The sequence below is a fragment of the Dinoponera quadriceps genome, unplaced genomic scaffold (genome assembly GCF_001313825.1).
Source record: "Dinoponera quadriceps isolate SergipeBrazil2010 unplaced genomic scaffold, ASM131382v1 scaffold3035, whole genome shotgun sequence".
NCBI lineage: Eukaryota > Metazoa > Arthropoda > Insecta > Hymenoptera > Formicidae > Dinoponera > Dinoponera quadriceps.
In genome coordinates, this window is record NW_014557093.1 from 190,213 (window position 1) to 210,132 (window position 19,920).

Here is a 19,920-nt window from a genome sequence, read left to right on the forward strand (position 1 = left end):
CTCCGGTCGTGTTCCGCTCCGCGAAGGAGAATCTTGCAGAGAGCGCGTTGTTATCGCCGGCGTTGCTCCGCGAGACGCGCTCCTTATGACGTGGTATGCGCTTACACGTCCGTGCGTGTCCGTGCGTGTCTCACTCTGTTTACCAGTTCGTTACGTCTAGCCGCCTCTCGTCCGCTCACTTTTACTGACCTTCAGCCGCGCAGAATCATCGCGCACGTGTCCCTTCGGATTAATTCCGATTCCGCTCTCGGCTGTGTATTGCGCTCGTCGCTTCTTCCGCTCGCCCTTACGCGCGCCGCAGGGGGCGGTTCGCGGGAATCTCGTCGATGAGAGAAGAAGAACGGTCGTCTCTGTTCTCCGGATAGTCCGCGGTCGGCTGCGTGACAGAGACGTTGCGGCGCGAAACGGCTTTTCGGCGTGAGGACAGGTGTCGCCGCTTCGGCATCTAAAAGAAAAGCGTACGGGTGCGATCGATCAGAGCGCGTTTTCCCGTGCTATTTTCCGGGGGGGAAACGCTCGATCGGCGGACCTTCGGAAATCGCAAACTACATCGCTAGCCGGCCGGCCGGCGTGCGTGTCGCGGAACCGCGGGGAGCCAGTATGGCGCCGAGTTTCTTTCGTACTCACTCTCTCGCCTGCCTGCCTCCCCCCTCTCTCTCTCTCTTTCTTTCTCTGCCTTTCTCCCCTTCTTTCCTACCCTGACTCATTCGCTCGGTTGCTTTCTCTCTCGTTTTCGCACCAGTTCATTCACTCCTCTCTTTCTCGCCCGCTGATTCGTTCTTTTTCTCTCGCCCATTCGTTCGCTTTCTTTCCTTTCTCCCACACGTACACGCATACACGCACACTGCGTCTTGCTGCTCTCTTTCGTTCTCTCGTTGTTCGATCGTTTACTCTCTTTTCCTGTCTGCCTACCTTCTTTCTCACATACCGCCTCTCGCGCACGTCTGGACGGCGTCCTTTCCACATACTCGTTCCTCCTGTTCTTCTCTTTCACTCAACACTCCTCCGTCGCGCGACTTCGTGTCACCCACGCGCGTCCGTTCGACACCGCGAATGTCGCCCGTTCGTTCACTCACGCACGAGAACGAGAGAGGCGCGTTTTAACGAGACTTTGGAAATCGCATCGCCATTTACATCCGATTATCGACACCATTTTGCAAAACCGTTACGAGCAACGTACAACTGAGATCGTCCCGTGGTGCTTTAATGTGCGTGATAACACGACGAGATACGCGACAAGACACGCAACTGCACAGCCAATTCGCGATTAGCCGGGCACACGATTATCGAGCGGTTTGGGAACACCTAATTATCGTCGCGAGATGCGCGTATTCGAATGCGGATTCACGTACGCGACGCTGCGTTGCAGGTTAGGGACTACGTTAAATCGCGGCGCCACTAATGATTCGCGATTATTCGGATTTACAACTGCACTTTGAGATCGTTCGCTATCGCGGCGTGCAGCACGCAACGACCCAGAAAGCTTTGCGTGTCGAGGCACGCAACGTCGCTCTCCGCAAAATGCAACTTCGATAAAATTAGGAATTAGCGAGTTATCTTTTCCGGTTTAAAAACAAAAATCACCCGTCGGGAGAGTGCAGCTCGCACGACGCTACAAGTGCTTCGGGGCGCTTAAAGTGCAGTTGTGCTAACGACGCAAATATTAACGAGATGTCGCGCATGTTAGTGGAATACTTTAAATCGTCGACTTAACTACGTCCCGAGAGGGAGATATACTTGTGGAATAGACGGACCCGTCGATCGAACCCCTCCTCTCGATAAAAATGCGTTAACGACATCTAAGAAAGGAAACATAATGTGAGTATCTCGTAACGAGAAACATACTAGCTGCGCTCTCTCACTCTGTCTATCCATCTCTTACACACACATGCGCTCTCTTCCTTTCTCTCTCTTTCTGCCTGCTGTTAATGGAAGGGAAGAGGGAGAAGAACTGCGAATGCACTCGCGAGTGCTCGGCGGCGAGGAGAGAGCGGCACAAGCCAAGAGACGCATCGGCGACGACGGCGACAGCATTTATCGCGTCGCGTCGCCGACACGCACGCATCGACTCAACCGTGTATCCTACACGACGCGCGGCCGTTCCTCGGCGCTAAAATGGCGATCGAAGTGACAGCTCTTGCCGCCGCCGCCGCCTCTTCCCTCTTCTACTACCTCCTCCTCCTCCACCTCGTCGGCAAGGCTTGACTCGGCGAGGCTCAGCTTGACGCGTACTTCGCGCGCCGCACGACGGTAGGCGCGTCCTCTCCCTTTTCGCTTCGATAACAACCGGCGACTGATAACAGCGGTCGGGATGAGTATTTTGTCTCGCTTCTGGAAACGCGTCGGAACCCACGCTTTACCCTCCCTTTTTCGTAATTCGCGATAGCGTTATCTTTTTCTCACCTTCTGTATTTTTCTCTCTCACTGTCTATCTCTCCCGCATTCACACGTTCTCTCTCTTTTTCTCTCACTTATATTCTCTCTCACTCTTTCATACTCTCTCCCTCTCTTACATTAATTTCTTCTATATCCACACACTCTCTCTCTCTCTCTTTCCCCCGCTCACCCGTTTTACTCTCTCGACATGCAGCGCGAGAGAGACGAGGGAGGCTGTTTATTCCTTTCTTCAGGGCTAGGCTTTTACCGAGCGCGCGACGATGCAACGCCTCGTCGACGGCGGTGCGACGACCAAACACGACAACGGCGGCGGCGGCGGTACTCGATGGCGGTTCTTGGAGGAATCTCTCCTCAGTCCCGGACGACGCCTAACACCACCACCACCACCACCACCACGATGCCACCTACTCGAGCAGTGCTTGCCCGGACTCACGGGACTCGACTGGGCTCCGCCAGGCCGCGATACGCCCCTCTCCCCCCCTATGATAACCTCCAATGTTTCCCCCTCGTACAGCCCCGCTGCCCCGCCGCAGAACTCGCACTTGCGCCGACCGGCTATCACGCTCCTACCCCCTTCTCGCCCTGTCGCCGGATACTAGCCGTCTCACACGCCTCGGTCCACCCCCAGCACGGTTGTACTAACCGTACGACGTCACGAACCCCCGCAGAGCTCCCACGCCCGCTGGACGGCCAATAGCGCGACCGTCGCCGACAGGAACGTATCTGACTGGAGGTAGCCGCGAACGGCGAATCGCCTCGCGAAATTCCGACGACCTTTTTAGCCAAAGTGGCCTCGCCAAGGTGAGATCACATGTCGATAGACCAAAATGTCCTCGCTGTCTCAGTGATTTCCCCGGAGAACAGCGTGTATTCGTTTCCCGCAATCGATCTCCCTCGATAATCGATACCGTTACTACCGTATCGCGGTTTCGCTGCAACAACGTTCAGTGCGTCTCGAGAGTTGCTCTCGGAAACGTGCACGCGTGATCAGCGAACGCTTTCGGAACTGTACAGATTTTAGAAACAGGTGCGAGATGAGAGAGGGAAGATTTATATATTTGTCATTTCTATCGCTACAACTGACAATTGCTACGGCCTGACACTGCCAATTTCGGATCCTAATCTCCTTTTTAATTACAATCACATCGTACAAACCTCGAGTTGAAATTCTGTTAGAGCCGATTCTGCCTGAATTTAACCGAGAAACGCGATCTTCTTATCCGTTTGCGATGCCTCGAGATGCCACTGGAGTCTCTGATTTCAGGTCATCGAGTGCTCAACAAGTATCGGCGTCGGAACACGTTGGTGCCGAATCTATCACGCCAAGCTCCGATATGCTGAGGTGGCGAACATCGTACGAAGCTCCGGCGATAAATGACTGCATGCCCTGGACGACACGCGTCATAAAGCGCAATGACGAGGACAAAACGGAACGGCGGGGGAAACGGGCGCGTATGCAAATGCGCATTACTCCGTTCGACCTCTCGTGAACGTGAGTATGTGAAGGAGTGAGAAAAGGACGAGAAGGAGGAGAAGAAGAAGAAGGAGGGTGAGCGGCGGGACGGAGAAACAAAGAGAGAAGGGGATAATTCGCAAGAATGGGAAGAAATCGCGAAGGCATACGCCGGTGTTCTCTTCGCACGGGGTCGGCCGTACGAATTTTTCAGCGTCCCTTTGAAGTTGAGCCGCTCAAACTCGAGTCGCTACTAACCGAGTCGCGTATATTCGGCCGGGCCCCACCTTGGCCCGCCGATTTCGCGCCTTGGGCGTTCCACGTCACTCGGCCGATTAAACGTGAGAAAACTCGCGCGCACGCGTGAAAATCAAATACTCGCCACGAGTTAGCCACTTTTTTCGCGTCTCTTCAATACCACTCCGGGCGAATTAGGCGTGAGAAAATGTATACCCGGGAAAACGCACGATTGCCTAAGCTCACAATTCGTATTCTTTCAGGGTACTTTCTTGTAAACTTTCTAGTGACGGCTGAGTGTGATGAGAAAATTTGCGCGCCCGGAGGAAAAGTCGGAAATCTTGGAAATCGGAGGCGGGTATCGCGATTTTTTCGAAGTGCGCTGCGTTATCCGGTTACGATCCGGTGATTGGATTCATTAGTCGCTTCGAGAAACAGTTTTCCGAAAATCGATTACTTTTGCGCGAATCGCGTAAAAGTCCCCAAACTTCGTTTAGCGGACTAGCGGCGCGTCGCCGGCAGATCATCGCTTATCGCAAAGCGAGCGGCCGAACGACGCTTGAAACAACGCGAGAGTGTCGGGTTATACTCGTTACCGGTGTCACTTTCGCCGTTATTTATGCTCGGACGTTGCGCACGGCGGCGTTAGGTTTAATTTAATTTCCGCCGTTGATCTCGGAACGTTCGGCCGCGCGAAATATCAGAGCGCGCGAGCACACCCGTAATTGAATCTGTAACAGCGAGCAAATCAGCGCGCGCGGCGGCAATCATTACGTTACACGAGTCGCACGACGGCGATCGACGTTCGTTAGCCAATCGTTCGCTTAATTGCCCGGAGCTCGCACAATAGGACCGGTGCGAGCCGCAGCTTTGTGTTTAAAGCGTTAAATAAACGCCGACCCGGCCAAGCGGCCGGATCTAATGGACCATTGTACTGAATCTCTATTACTATTATTTTTCCGGTGAATTTGTCTGGGCACGAGAAGAAACTCGGCGTTACCTTCGGCTCGTTTGTTAAATCAAGCCTCCGTCGACGGTTGCCAAGCGGAGTTGTATCGTGCGAAATCGAACGTCCGCGAGTTCCTACGCGAATTCGATCGAACATCGCATCCCCAATTTGCGAATTATCCGCTTCTTGAATTTGCGACGATCGCGTGTGTATGTGTGGCAGCAGACAGATATGCCGGCGAACGAGATATACCTCTCTCTCTCTTTCTCCCTCCCTCTCGTGGAATTATCGCAGGTATAACTTCGTGTTTAATTTAACAACAAAACGTACAAGCGATATCATTGTATCCGCGAGACACGCGCCCTGCATAGTCGAGCATTTACCACGATATTATTTTACCATTCGGACAATTCGAGATCGTATCTCTGCGTTTCGAATGATTAATTTACTATTTGTTCGCCGGAAAAAGATATTAGACGCCCTCGGCTACGCGCGATAAGCACTTCGCGAGCGCGGGGAAGCTCGCGTGAAAGAGGGACTCCTCACCTAGCCGACTAACTCACCTTTGCATTTATATCTGAGATAAATAAACCGCGCGACGTTTCGGCGAGCGAAACGTTAGTCGCGGACGGACTCGCTCGTCGAACGAAGCTCGCCGGACACGGCGCTTTGGTCGGGTCGTTACTCCGTTATACGAGCAGGACGACGAGGGGGCGAACGCAAGCGACGTAAATTTGTCGTTGGCGCGCGCGTCATCCACGGCGCCGCGATAATTGGGTTTTACTTTAGGCACGCTTTAATAATCCAAACGACGCGCAAAGTGCACACCGTGCACGTCGTCCTTGCGCGATCCCTGCGCAGGAGCCGCGCGCGACATTAGCGTCACCGTCGCGCGGGCGGGTGACAAATTTTGCAAGGTATCCTTCGGTGTACTACCCTCCTTCCCCGTTACCGGGGGAATTATTAATGCGTTTCGCGGAAGCGGCTATGAGGCGAACGTGCGAGCGAGCGAGTGAACGCGTGCGAAATTAGCGGGCTGCAAAGCGGCGCGCGCTCGGTTACAAGCGGATTCCGATCGAGATAATGAAAATTAACGACGTTAAAGCGCCGTCACGCCTGCAATTAATTATCGCCCGGAAGCGGCCCGTGGCTGCTGCCGATCGGTCCACGATGCCGCGCTGGACCTTCGTCTCCTCTCTTCTCTCTATTGCTACAACATAATCGCGATATCAATCCTTCATTAATTCCACGGCCAAAGGACGACGCGTCGTCCTGGGGCACCTCCGCGTCCGCGTACGGACGCGATTAATCCTGCGGGGTGCTCTATAAGGCTTCACAGAGGATGTCCTGCCATCGCCTGATATTAATGACGCGCCGTTCGCGTTAGTGCACGCCGTGCAGTTTTATGGTCAAAAGAACCACGTGGCCGTCGAGACTCATTGACAGTCACCTGATTCGCATTCACCTCGAGCTCGTTAAGTTAGATTTTACGACGATTGTGCGTCGCCCCACGGCGCGATCTCCGGCAGATGACATTTTTGAATATTCGCAGACCGAATCGTTGAACAGAGAGATATCGATTCCCAGTAAACACTGACTAAGACAACAGTGACATTACGGCAATGGTGTCATTTCTCGTTCAACAATGTAACTGTTATGTATAACGCATTTTATATTGTATTTATATTATTGAATGGGAAATTATACCATTGATATGATGTTATTGTTAGTGTTTACTGGATTATTGCTATTCCGTACACAGTAAAAACAAGTTTGTTTTCGTGTTAAAATTGGCCCTTGTTAAAAGTTTTTTTTATTGAATACTCAACATAGCCGTGTGTTGAGTATATAACATAAAGGGTCATTCCACAATTACGTCACACCATGAGGAGAGGAGAGAGACTATTATTTTGCGTGGCAGCTGTCATGGCAGAAGAAGGGGGTAAAGACCACGGGATGTCACATTAAACCCTCGGTACACGGTGTTTATTTTCGTATTAGACTTAAAGAAATCTAATAACATAATGTGAAGATAGGAGGATGGGGGTTCCCTCATGTCACGTAACATTGGTCCAATAGGGGGAGGAGGGAGATAAAAAATACTCAAATGAGTATTGAATGGCTTCTAATTTGATTGTGGTATTTGAAGATTTCGTATTAAATTGATATTCAGCGTTCTGTATTGTATGTTGAAATAGCATAATTTATATGTAAGTATATGTTTAACATAAAGATTAGTTTTAGTAGTTTTACAGTTATTTTTCCTCAGTTGTCGTGATTATACGCTACTTCTTAACATATTCATCTTGTATTAAGTCAACACAGAAATTCGGATGGGCCGTTTGGGACATGTGAAATGTGTTAAATTTAACATAAAATTGTTTACTGTGTAAATTATTCCGACTTGCTATCAGCCCGACGATCCGTCAGTTGCCTCCCCGGCGTAACGCCCTCGGCTCTATTGTATAAATAAAAAGACGTCTACACACATTTAAGATGCCGATACACATATGACCTCGATTTCGACGATAAAGAGGAGAGGGCTAGAAAGGACACGAAGTTACAGTGGATAATTCAAATTCCATGCTTGAATAAAGAAAAGCAATTCTGGAAGATATACACACACCGTTGGGGCACATTTCGCTTTACTGTCATTATATGGAGTTTCCGGGGACAGCCTTTATATACACACAAAGAGCCATCGAGCTCGATGAATTATACATCGCGCTACAGCGGCACCCTCGCTGCCAAGTTCCTCGCGGTGGATGGCCGCTGTCATACGCGCGTGCGGAGAAAGATAAGGCAAACAAACGGAACTCTTAATAAAACGATCGCGATAACTAAACATCCCGACGGCCACCTCTTTCTCTCGTCGAGCGGCGATCTAGAATCGTTCACCAAATTTTAGGCCGCGCGCTTTCGAGAGCTTTGGCTCTCTTTCGTATCTGTCGCTCGGTGTGCATGCGGCTCGACATTCTTCGCTTCGTATATTTGCGACTGGCGTGGCGGATATTGGAATAGCGTTATATGTTCCTCGAATCCAACGCTATCATTCAATCACTTTTTGTCATTAAGTCATCTTTTGTCACTGTTTCTCGACAAGTCCCAAAAAAATTCACTTTTTATCACCTTTTTTGCCAAGAAGCAGTCACTATTTCGCTAGGTTTCACCAAGGTCATGCACGTGGATGCGAAGTACAAATGACAAGCTTAGCTTTAGCATCATCCTTACAACGAACCTCGTAAACTCGCTGTACTCGTAGCTAAGTGTAATAAAGCCTTTAATTTTGCTAACAACCGTGACGAAATGTCTCAGTCGAAATCTCGAGTCGTGTCCCGTGTATCTACCATTCAGAAGCGGCTGTACGAAAACACGTGCTGAGCACGTGTACAGGCTGACTCGTAAAAAGCAACGACTTCTTGGCAGCACGCTGCGCCGGAATTACGTTCTTAGTATCTTTTAGTACAATCTCTGTGATTTACTCTGACAAAAAATATTCGCGATAACTTATCAATATACGTTGCGAAATGTTTTCTATAAATTACAATAATACAGTTCCCCAATTTATAGTAACGATTATGAGTGATTTGTCCCTTTTTATCACAAAGTAAAAATTATACCAATCGAAGGAAAAAAAATAAAATATCTACGTGCGATTATTACCATTGTTGCAAACTATATAAAATATAACTTCAATGCTTCTTATTAAAGATTAAATAAATATCAACCTAAATAAACAGAAATGCTTAATATGCACACATTTAATATATGCTTTGTGATTTCATTGCAGCAACACACGTTTAAAATATTGTTGTTTTAAGAAATACTTATTTATTATGTCATAATTTTAATCGAAGTATTGACTTCTTACTATAATAATTCCAAATTAATTGCGTTTTCTTTCGGACAAAATAAGCAATAATATTTACGGCATCAGAATATTGTCGTAATTTTGACGGCGTCAGATGATAATCCGATCACATGATCTCACTTAGTTTAAGAAATATTCAAGATGGCAATGGTTATTGTCTTTTATCCTATATACTAACAAAATGCTTCTTGTATGAAGATGCATCTTAACGTACTTACTACGTTAGTCACGATGCAGACAATACACCAAAATATGTCTATCTGGGAAGGGATCGTTGCGCATAAACTGTGGTATAAATAATTTTATTGTCTTAAAAATTGCTTGAACTGTTGAATATCGCGTGAAGTAGCGAGTACGTCCATAATTAAGTATTGAGCATTATTTGGGTCTGGTATGGCATTCATAACCGTTGTCCATTTGTACAGCCAGCTGGCTGCAACACTGCCATTCTCCACCCTTACACGTGTGCGTAATAATCCGACAGTGCCCAGCACGACCTTTTCTATCTCCAAACGCAACAGATCGATTCCTGCAAATATTCACGATCTTAAACATCATATTTATCCTACTCAAACTAACACCGTCAATCTCGCCCGCTCGATTTACGTGAGCGGCTGATAGAATATTTTACTCGCACCTGTTAACTTCGTAGCAGAGACGGCGATCGCATCCTTGGGTATGCAATCGCTCTCAACTAGATCGCATTTATTGGCGACGTCGATCACCAGACGATTCTCGCCTATCATGGGTTTTATCGTATTTTGAACATGCTCATACTGCGCCGTCATATCAGGGTGACTGACGTCGTATATGTGAATGATCACATCCTGGGAAAGAGAACCCGTAAATGATCAGACATCGTCATGAAAGAAAGGAAAAAGAAAATGACGGTAATGATAATACTCGACGTACAGCGATTATGGCATCCTCCAGAGTCACTATGAACGGTTCGATCAGGGTTTCCGGCACGTCTTGAATGAATCCGATAGTATCCATGTAGATTACTTTCAATTTATTGAGTAACATACCTCGATGTGCGGTCGTATCAAGAGTCGCGAACAATTTGTTTTCAGGCTGCAGGGATTGGTCGTCCGTCAATGCCTTTATCAAGGAAGTCTTACCAGAGTTCGTGTAGCCGACCACAGCGACCGTGGGCATATTAGTCTTCTGACGACTTTTCCTGGTAAGTTGACGATGCTGTTGTAACTTGCTCAGGTCATTCTTCAATTTCCTCTCCCTATTGTTAAGCATCAGCTTTATCTTATCCGTTATATTAGCCTTGCCACTGCTGCCTATGGATGTTTCCAACATCTTTTTCCGGATGTACGGTATTTCCGCTAGGGCTACCTGCACCTTCGCCTCTGGGCTCTTTGCATGCTGGCGGAATATATGAATAACTATGGAGTAACGATCATATATCGGTAAGCCGAAAATCTTTTCCAATTGAACCATCTGGACGAATTTCAACTGATTAGTACTGATGAATATCGCCGAGGGGTTATCACACTTGTGTATATCCCGCTTCAGGTTATCTATCGCACCGGTACCGAGCAAAGCTTTCTTCTCCAAAGTGAGCAGCGGTGCGTACTTGCATCCAACTACGCACCAATACGGTAGAGTATTTATGAGCGCCACAGCTTCGGCCATTTGTAGCTCCGGTGTAGTGTTTCTCTTCTTGTCTCTGCCCCATTTTATGTAAGGTTGCAAAACAAATATCCTGTGCCCAGCTGCAGTACCTATGTAACGGTTGGAAAGCTCTGTGTATTCATTCTGCTTCTCTTCGCTCTCTGCGCTCTCTTCCTTAGAATCGTGATTAAAACGATAAGCGGTATTTTGTCGCAATACTCTTAGTCTTTCACATATTCTGTTCACATTGTTCACTTTATTGCATATTTGTGAATTCTGATATGTAACATTTAGAATTCTACGTACACAATGCATCTTGCAAGTCTTGTTAAATAGAAGTAGACTTGAATTTGTTGAATTATCGTTGAATTTAAGTTGAATGTGTTTAATTTATCGTGACTACTTGGGCAAATCGTACAAAATATTCGCTATTAACGTCATTCTATCTTTTGTATACAGAGAACCTAACCTCTCCTACGAATGTGTCTCATTACTCGACATGATTATTATTCTCGACAGATTAACATTTAATACTAACATTTGATACTACGTAAACAAAATTAACGATAGATGCGTATGAACAAATTGCGGGCGATGCGAAATTACACTGTCATTGACCGTGTCATCCTCTGGAATAGTTCACCCGCGTAAGGTTATGTTGGCCGCTCTAACCTCTTCTCTAACAAAGTAAATATGTAAGTTAGAACTACACGATATTCTTTTTCTCACACGATACAATCTTATGTATCACCAACTAGCACAACTTTAACGCATACATATATATACATTAGATATATTTCTCACTCAATTATGTAAAACGCACAACGATTGCGCGGTATTTCACTGATCAGCTGATTCTGTAACGACGGTGTGAAGAGCATCCAACACATACGAAGCGATACTGGGCGAGGCGCACAAGGTTCCACGCATGATATATTATTGAAAAATTTATAAGATTGCGTGATTATCTTAAATTTTTTAGAACAGTACATGTTATTGTGCATTACCCCTTTAAATCTTAATTTGTGTGGAAAATATATGCTTATAAAAAGTAGCATTTCGTGAGAAATGTATGAATATTTCCAAAGAAACATCCAGGTATATTTTCCACGCATTGATCCATATTCTGAGTTCACTTGCATTGATAAAAATGCCTTAAATGCGGCTTTTTAGTCAATCAGATAGTTTCTACACTACTTTTAGGAGTATTTATCGATAAAAAGTGAGTTCAGAATATAGGCCATTATATTTAAATATGTTGAAATTTTCTAACGTGATCATCTAATGAATGTGTGAATCAATTAAACTCCATCCGTTCTAATAAGCATCGAACCATCTTATATCTTAACATATTTGATACATATTGACGTATGTAACTCGAGTGAAACGATATTAATAGCCTGACACATTATATAACGCTGCCACACGCATATAACGCTTGCTAGGACGCATTGAGAGTGCGAAAAAATCAATAATCTCATTCATTCGTCGCGGCACAGGGATATTTTTTACTGCGACGATGATAATACTGATTGTGCGAGGCTCAGTGATGCTCGCACACTGCCACACGTAAGCTCGTATGCCACGTGACAACCACTTTATCGGAGCAGTATCATTTGTCAGCCTAGTCCGCTTCCGACAAGCTCAGTGTCGCGAGAACGGCGATTGCGGCTGCTTCGTGGAGATGGAGCCGGGGACGTTGGCGAGGGTATTGCACGATTTCTTCACGACCGTCGACGGAGAGCTGAGTCTCTCCAAAGGACATTACTTCCTGGTACGGGCTGTCTGCCGTGAACGTCTGATACATAACCTATTGAATGTAAACAATCCGGTGACAATCTCGTCATTTTCGTCTTAGATATACGAGATAGTGGACAAACATTGGTGCTCGGGTCAATCTCAAGACAGGGTTGGCAAGTTCCCCTTAAGTCATCTGCATAAAGTGGAAATTCCAGAGTTTAGTCAAGCAGAAAGACTGTTTGTAGCTATCGCTGGCTTTCCTGGGCAAGAAACAGGAGACTTGTCCTTTGCACAAGGTAGGCTTATCACTAGACACGTTACATAATTGTTTACACCGAGTCGTGAATTTTCTGAGAAAGAATCAATAAGTATTGGCTCTGAAATAGTGAAATGGTCAAAGAACAATCTCTATATATTAATTATTAATCATAATTTTCAAATAATTATTTGAATTATGAATTTTATTAGGGGACCTCATAATTGGAACTAGAGACATAGGCTCAGGATGGTGCATGGGCAGAACAAGTTCCAATACTGGAATTTTTCCTACAACGCATACATGGGAACTCGATACAATACTGATAAAGGTTGAGTCACTTGCATCTTATCTATATACATTTATAAAGTGTCATTAGAAGGAAATACTTAATAAAGATGATGAAATAATAAAAAAATATTACTGTGGGTGTAGAAAACATCAAGGAAAAAATCAATAAGAAGGAAAGCTAAGGTAAACACAACGCTGAAAGCACAACTTGAAGAAGAATTAGACTTAATTGCAGGAGAAGTGGTCACTGTCACAGAGATCTTGGATGACGGCTGGTGTCGTGGAATAACAGAAAATGGAAAGGAAGGCACATTTCCGGAAGGATTTATATCTTACACAGATGTGGATGAAGATAGCACCGGTCAAGTGGAAATGAGCACAACGAGAAATAACTTAACATGGCCCACATCATACAGTAGCGCAGTTTACAGCAATCTCGGTGAAGCCACTTCCGTGACTCCACCCATACCTGAGGAACCTGCTCCAAATTACTTTGATTTATTCCCGGAAGCTTTGGCATCCACCAGCAGCACGGCAGACACACAATGTGACACTCACCCCAAGTCCGTCGACGTTAAACCGTATGCCATTACGTTGTATCCATTTAACGCACAGTTTCCAAATGAGCTGAGTTTCGGAGCGGGTGAAGTGGTGCATCTCACCAGACACATCGATTCCGAGTGGATGGAGGGCATGATCGACACCACTAAGGGCATCTTTCCATCGTCTTATGTCAACATTATAGTCGATTGTGTGGAAGCTGAGAATATTCAGGCTCAGCCCGAAGTCGATGCGATTCCGGCGAAGAAGCACGCCCTGGAGCCGGGCGTTACTGTGAAAGTATTGTACACCTTCGACGCACAAATGGACGGTGATTTGAGCGTTCACGAGGGCGATGTCGTTACCGTAGTGGACACGGCGAACGAGGATTGGGTGAATGTGAAGAATAAAAGCGGCCTGGTCGGCTTGTGCCCGAGAGAATATCTAAGCTCGGCGTTGGATCATTCTTCGAGCCAGCTGCCAGAATCAACGGAGGGATTGGAGGACTTCGTGGTGATTAGACATAAAGAAGAGAATGTTACGACGAGTGAGGAACAAAAGCCAAAGAGAATGTCGCAACCACACAGACCAGCACCGCCAGCTCCGGCTCCAGGCAGAGTGCCGCTGCAGAAGGATGCTGCGGCGAACGCAGAACCTTCCGTGCAGGGAGGAAGTGAAAGAAACGAATCCGTGACCGACGGTGCGATTGATATAAGAGAAAAGCGTGCCGACCAACGACAAAACGTGATCTCGGAACTGGTTATAACGGAAAAAGAGTACGTTCGCGATTTAAAGCTGACGTACGAAACATTTAACTTGTACGATCCGAATTCTCTTACGTCGAAAGGGATCGACGTCTCCACGTTATTCGGCAATATCTTGGAAGTTATTCACATTGCCGAGGAATTACTGGATATGATCTTGAGAGCGATGAAAGGTCGCGATGAGAGCTTGCAGATGATCGGACCTTGTTTCGTGAAAATGGCCGAGAAACTGAAAACTGTTTACGTCAAGTATTGCGGCAACCACGAAGCGTCGTTAACTTTGCTGAAAAAGGTATCCGGGTGTTTTCAGTTGACCAAACATCTTCATTATTTAGAAAATTTAAAATTACATATAATCGAATCTCACATTTAATTATATATTTTAGTATGAAAATAATGAGGAAATTATGAGGATATTTAACAAGGGTATTGAAGCATTGCGCCATCAGATCGCTTGCTTCGATATGAGCTCCATCCTGATAAAACCGGTTCAAAGAATCTTGAAATATCCTCTCATATTATACGAATTAATAAAGGTAAGCGATTATGTTAGCTACGTAACTGATGGTTTATAACGGGTTGCTATTTATAACAGTGCACGGAGGACAATCATCTCGATAAAGCAACTACAGAAGATGCGTGGAAGGCCATGACGAACGTGGCTAGCTACATTAACGAGTACAAACGTAGGAAAGATATCGTATCCAAATATTTGGACAATGATAACACGCTAATCGGCAAAATGTCGAAATTAAGCATGCATTCTGTAGCGAAGATGTCTACAAGACTGAGCACGAGATTATCAGCGAGCCTGGGACTGACGAATGTGGCGTGCGACGTTCAGTTCGAGGAGCTAGAAAAGCAATTTAGATCTATTGAGAAGTGCACGTGGCAGTTGGCGAAAGACGTCGAACAATGCACGGTGCATTTGAACGAGGAGGCTATGTCTGGTGACGTGATAGCCGAATTTTTAGGTCACTATTATCAAGGAACCACTTCCGACGTGAAAAGATTTCAAGAGATAAGGTCCACCATTTGGTCGCAGTACATGCCAGATTTTAAATCATGCATCGAGAAGAGAGTCAACGCGCCGCTGCATTTGCTAGCGACTTTGTTAGAAGGACCGGCGGTTCTGATATCGAAGAGGCACGATAAGTTGTTGGATTACGACGCTGCTATTTCTAAGAGTGAGAAATATAAAGAATCAAAAATTGTAATTGTTACACCGTCACGATCGATTAGCGTGCAGTTCCCTCCGACGTTTCCCCTCTTCATTAACGATTCGCTTTATTCGCTTCAGGTACAAGAGGAATTATTTACCGCCAAGAGTAATTACGAGGCGCTGAATCAGCAATTGCTGGAGGAATTGCCTATATTGTTGGACTCGGCGGCAAACATTCTAGTTAGTTGCATAAGTGCCTTCGCTGGAGCTCGGAAGTTGCTAAGCGGGAGGATTACCAAGCAATATCTGACTCTCTGCGAGGTAAACCGACAAAGTTCACGGACGTATCTTTCGTCACGACAATGTTCATAAATAACGAAGAAGAATTCTCCGTTCTTTGCAGGCGTCGCCGCACTTGTCGACGCAAGACGTGCTGGAATCGTTCCTCGTGAATCATAACTTGGTATGGAATCAAATAACACGTTTCGCATTTGCCGGTACGAATCCTCGAGTGGACGAGGAAGGCCAGGCTCAACTTTGCATGCAGTCCGAGAAGCAGAGGATCCGGCTCAGAGAAAAATACGCTGCCGATAAGTTGTACATAGTGGTCGAGGACGTTGCCAGTACGTCCGCGTTAGACGTGGGCGCTGCGAGGGGCACTTTGGTCGCCGCCATAAAGAAGCAGGATCCGATGGGAGACCCCGCGAAATGGTACGTCGACACCGGGATCACTCAAGGATTTCTGCCGTCGCAGAAACTGAAACCGGCCCAGCAGAGTCCACCTCGCGATTCCGCTGCGGCGACGAACGTCGCTGCGACTAGGAAGAGCCCTCCGAATCTGATGTCGTTGGATTCTCCGGAGAAGGAGGTCAGGAAGGCGTCTCAGTCGCATCTGCAGGATTTGCTTTCGTTAGATATGAATAAAGAACCGAGAGTGAGTCGCACTTACAGTAACATCCCAGAAACACCGAGGGTTCAAGTGTATCAGAATATAAACAGCGAGGTTAGTATCTTCATATTTCGCGTCCTCCGCTCTGAATAATATTTTCTATTAATGCGCTTCGTTTGACTTTTCAGTTTTACTACGCGATGTACGATTTCGCTGCGAATATACCGGGCACGTTGTCCATTATGAATGGCCAAGCTCTGAGACTGCTTAGACCGCACGACGAGAAAGGAAACGACGAATGGTGGCTCGTAGAGAATCGTGACGGTAAGCAGGGGTATGTTCCACGGAATTACTTACATTCTAAAGTTAAACCGAAGTCATAACGATGAAATTAGGCCGAGGCGCACGCGTTTACATTTATATATAGTATTGCAAGCCCATTTGAAGATCATTTATTAGTAGAGCGCTTGTATCATTGAGGAATCGCGCGCAGATTTCTCCGGTCAAATTCATCTGGTGTTTTTATCTATTTAAGATTATTAAACTGAAACTTTTACAAGGTTATAATGAAGTATCAATGCTAGTATTTGAAGATAGCTTTCTTAATTCCCTTTTTAGTACTTAGATTTGTACATACTTGATATTTTATATACTTTTTAAAGTTTTTACACATACATATTTATGTTACCCAATTGTTACTTGTGTGTATAAATGTACATAGTGTTTTACCGGTGCAAACTGTTTCCTCTGTGATTGTCGTTATTTTCAACTGTACGAAGTCAGTAATCGATATTATAGCACAGCGATAACGCAATAACAACAATAACGCATATTCTTGCCTAACAAGATAAAGTTCTGATGGAACATTTTTGTCACAAAGAGTGATGTATGCGGCGTACCTATCAAACGTATATATACATTAACGATCGATTTTTCTACTCGCATACACTTCACCTCCTACCTCCCTTTACACAATTATGCTAATCTTTTTATCAAATTTGCTGTTATAATTTCGAATATATATTTGTACATAGTATTACAATCTCCGATAAATTATATGCTATTTAAAAATTATGAATATTCACTCCGTGAAGATATTAATAAAAGTATTATATACAGAACTTCAATCAGTCAATCACTTGTCCGATTTGACACGAGTGTTCTTTTGGTTTCATAAGGAACCATTTAAATATTTCCACCAATGATCTTTGAGAACTCCCTCATTTAGTATATTTAATATTTAAGAAAAAATATTCATATCACACCATTTTGATGCCACGAGTCTGTTACGGGATCAATAAAACTTGAATCAGCTCGCAAAGTCATCTTTGAACCTTTCATGCCTCTTATCATGTTCCACATTATCCCAAAGTGAGTTGCTAAGATTAGTAGCATCCTAATGAATGAAACATTGCGATTATTAATAAGGAACACGATATGTCGATTACCGTCTCTTTTGAATCACCGACATTCGTAGTCATTAATTATTTAATTTGTAAATATAATATCAGAAGAATACCGAAACATTCGATATAAATTGAGATATATATTTACCGCTACAGGAAAACTGCTCGAGAGAAATGAAACACACGTTATTACAAAAGAAAAAAAGAACGTCTCGGCTATATTATCACCGTATATAATGCGTTTATCGTTACAATCAACAGTAATAAGTACAATGACGGCGTGCGCTAAGCGCCTAAACGTACGATACAAAATAAGAAGGTATATATCGCTTAAATAAACAAAACAGTCTTTCGAAATACACAGCGACTCGCCGTGTGCTTACACGAAGAAACTTACGCTAAACTTACGTTAAACGAAAATGTGAATACTGATCTAAGGGATATAACGACAATCGACGAGAGATGCCTCTCGGACGCGAGTATATACGCTCAATCAAATTAATTTTATTGCGCGTTATGCTCCTATCATGCCGGTTAATGATTAAGCGCCGTCGGATATCCACGTGTCCGATTAATGTCTAAGATCGCTGATCGCCTGTTTCTTCCGACCTCGAAAACGCGATTCGAGTAAATTAGAATCGCGATCCTGGGCTACGATGCATCTACGATTTAAATACAACCCCCCGCAATATCGGGTGGAATCCTACATACGTTTCACGCGAATATCCGTGCGATACCGTAAGGTGACGTATCATTGCACGCGATTAGACGATTATATCTGAATCTGGAACGACTGACGGAATATTCAAACGAAAAACTGGTCCACGCTTGCATTCGATTGAAGACTCGGTTGTCCTGGAGGATCCGCGAAGAAACGTTGCTTTCTCAGCGCTTCTGCGCGAGGAAATGTGCCCACCGACTGGGAGATACATTACAAAGAGTTTCACCTCGATCGTGTTTACCAGACGTCAAAACCAAAGAAGAACCACTTACAAAGGCACAGTGACCATATCTCATTTTCAAAAATTGCAAAACCATGCATCTTGCAGATAAGTTCCTTTGCATCTTACCGGTTGCGTCCTCAGTTTGGTGGACGACGTCGCCTACCGCGTTTCAGCGCCAGGTCGATTAATGTAAATTAATTTTAATTTACACGGGTGATCACACCTTTACTACTGAGCAACGATATCTCACGTCTTACGATACAAATCGGATATTCACTATGGCTCGACATCCTTACCTTAAACGGAAAACTTATTCTAGGCTCGCAGGCATTCGATTTTACTTCCGAATTGACACTGGATACACGTTTGATCTGACGTTGCGGTGTCCGCTGCGCGTATGAATTAAAAGTGTACTGAGAAATATCGGACTTGCTCGGGCTCCAGTAAATTGCAGCGTTTCGTCAGCAACACTCAACTGGTGTCTGATTACCGTCGTAAAACGTCGCTCGCGACAAGGATAGTCGACGTGATTCCACGTATCTCGAATGACTGCAAGACACATCGTCGGGTTACTGCGATTGTTGGGAGCGACGTCCCCCGATAATTGAGATGAGTGGCGGCGAATACCGTTAATACGGCGAGGAAATACCGTTTAATTGGATGAATGATGCGCGTTCAACGAGGTCGCTGGCTCACATTCTCATTGTGTTTCTCGGCGTGAGCCATTCTTTCATCCTAAAATTCTCCGTCTGTGTCGGTTTTACGTGAGAAACGTCTGTATATTCTCGCCGCGTGTTCGGAATTTACCGAGCCTCCCACCGAGGGGTTCGACAAGACGCGATATAGTTACATGTTACACACACAGCACATATTTGTTGTACAAGATTTGTGATTATCCGGGTAGATTCGAGTCTTCACACTCGCAATTCTCAAATGCGCGACGAGAGATAAAATCGTTAATCATCCCCTTAGCGATGCCAATGGGACGTTTTTTGTTAGAAAAATCTCAAAATCTCAACGTTCGTTTATCCGTTTTAAGCAAAAATATCCTTTTTTAACTCCTTCTCGTGCCGTTGCTGCTTAGCTGGGTAGCGGCAATTTTAAATAGTCGTTAATTACAACATATTAAAATAGTACAGCCAACGCACACGATTATTGGAAGTCGTTTCGAACCTGTCCCTCCTATCGTTCCTAAGTACCGCGACGACTTCAAATACTCGTATTGGCTATATTACTCTAACCACTGAAACGTCACAGTTAATACGACTATTCGCCGTTGCCATTATTCCGTGATTTGCGGAGGTCATACTGCACCGGCCGAAGAGTCGAACTTAACATCGCATGCGCGTCATTCAATTTCAGCGCCGAAGCTTCGCGCGTAAGTCGAAGGGACAT

General features: G+C 45.4%; 2 protein-coding genes across 4 annotated transcripts; one reads left to right on the plus strand and one right to left on the minus strand.

The window, feature by feature from the left end:
* Positions 1 to 9,130: 9,130 nt before the first annotated feature.
* LOC106748615 (putative GTP-binding protein 6) lies at positions 9,131 to 11,489 on the minus strand. Of its 3 annotated transcripts, none has more exons than XM_014627313.1 (4): positions 11,140 to 11,489; positions 9,820 to 10,857; positions 9,545 to 9,734; positions 9,131 to 9,436 (listed from the first exon to the last, which is right to left on the minus strand). In XM_014627313.1, exons 2-4 carry the CDS (start codon positions 10,846 to 10,848, stop codon positions 9,210 to 9,212), a joined length of 1,446 nt encoding a protein of 481 aa, XP_014482799.1. In that variant the 5' UTR covers positions 10,849 to 10,857; positions 11,140 to 11,489; the 3' UTR covers positions 9,131 to 9,209. The 3 variants fall into 3 exon arrangements, with proteins under 3 accessions (XP_014482799.1, XP_014482798.1, XP_014482797.1); XM_014627312.1 differs by having other exon boundaries at positions 9,132 to 9,436; positions 9,820 to 11,212; positions 11,357 to 11,488; XM_014627311.1 differs by having other exon boundaries at positions 9,132 to 9,436; positions 9,820 to 11,212; positions 11,338 to 11,488.
* Positions 11,490 to 11,854: 365 nt separating this feature from the next.
* LOC106748617 (dynamin-binding protein-like) lies at positions 11,855 to 17,713 on the plus strand. The gene is made up of 9 exons (XM_014627315.1): positions 11,855 to 12,307; positions 12,392 to 12,569; positions 12,742 to 12,860; positions 12,965 to 14,416; positions 14,511 to 14,660; positions 14,720 to 15,337; positions 15,425 to 15,607; positions 15,690 to 16,289; positions 16,364 to 17,713. Exons 1-9 carry the CDS (start codon positions 12,113 to 12,115, stop codon positions 16,556 to 16,558), a joined length of 3,690 nt encoding a protein of 1,229 aa, XP_014482801.1. The 5' UTR covers positions 11,855 to 12,112; the 3' UTR covers positions 16,559 to 17,713.
* Positions 17,714 to 19,920: the final 2,207 nt, after the last annotated feature.

Excerpts from the sequence above, each read along its gene's own strand:
- LOC106748615 (XM_014627313.1), bottom strand. The coding sequence starts at position 10,848 with ATGCATTGTGTACGTAGAATTCTAAATGTTACATATCAGAATTCACAA. Across the intron at positions 9,735-9,819 it reads TGGAGGATGCCATAATCGCT|GATGTGATCATTCACATATA; the intron begins GTACGTCGAGTA and ends TCTCTTTCCCAG. Across the intron at positions 9,437-9,544 it reads CTCTGCTACGAAGTTAACAG|GAATCGATCTGTTGCGTTTG; the intron begins GTGCGAGTAAAA and ends GAATATTTGCAG.
- LOC106748617 (XM_014627315.1), top strand. The coding sequence starts at position 12,113 with ATGCCACGTGACAACCACTTTATCGGAGCAGTATCATTTGTCAGCCTA. Across the intron at positions 14,661-14,719 it reads TATTATACGAATTAATAAAG|TGCACGGAGGACAATCATCT; the intron begins GTAAGCGATTAT and ends TATTTATAACAG. Across the intron at positions 15,338-15,424 it reads AATATAAAGAATCAAAAATT|GTACAAGAGGAATTATTTAC; the intron begins GTAATTGTTACA and ends TATTCGCTTCAG.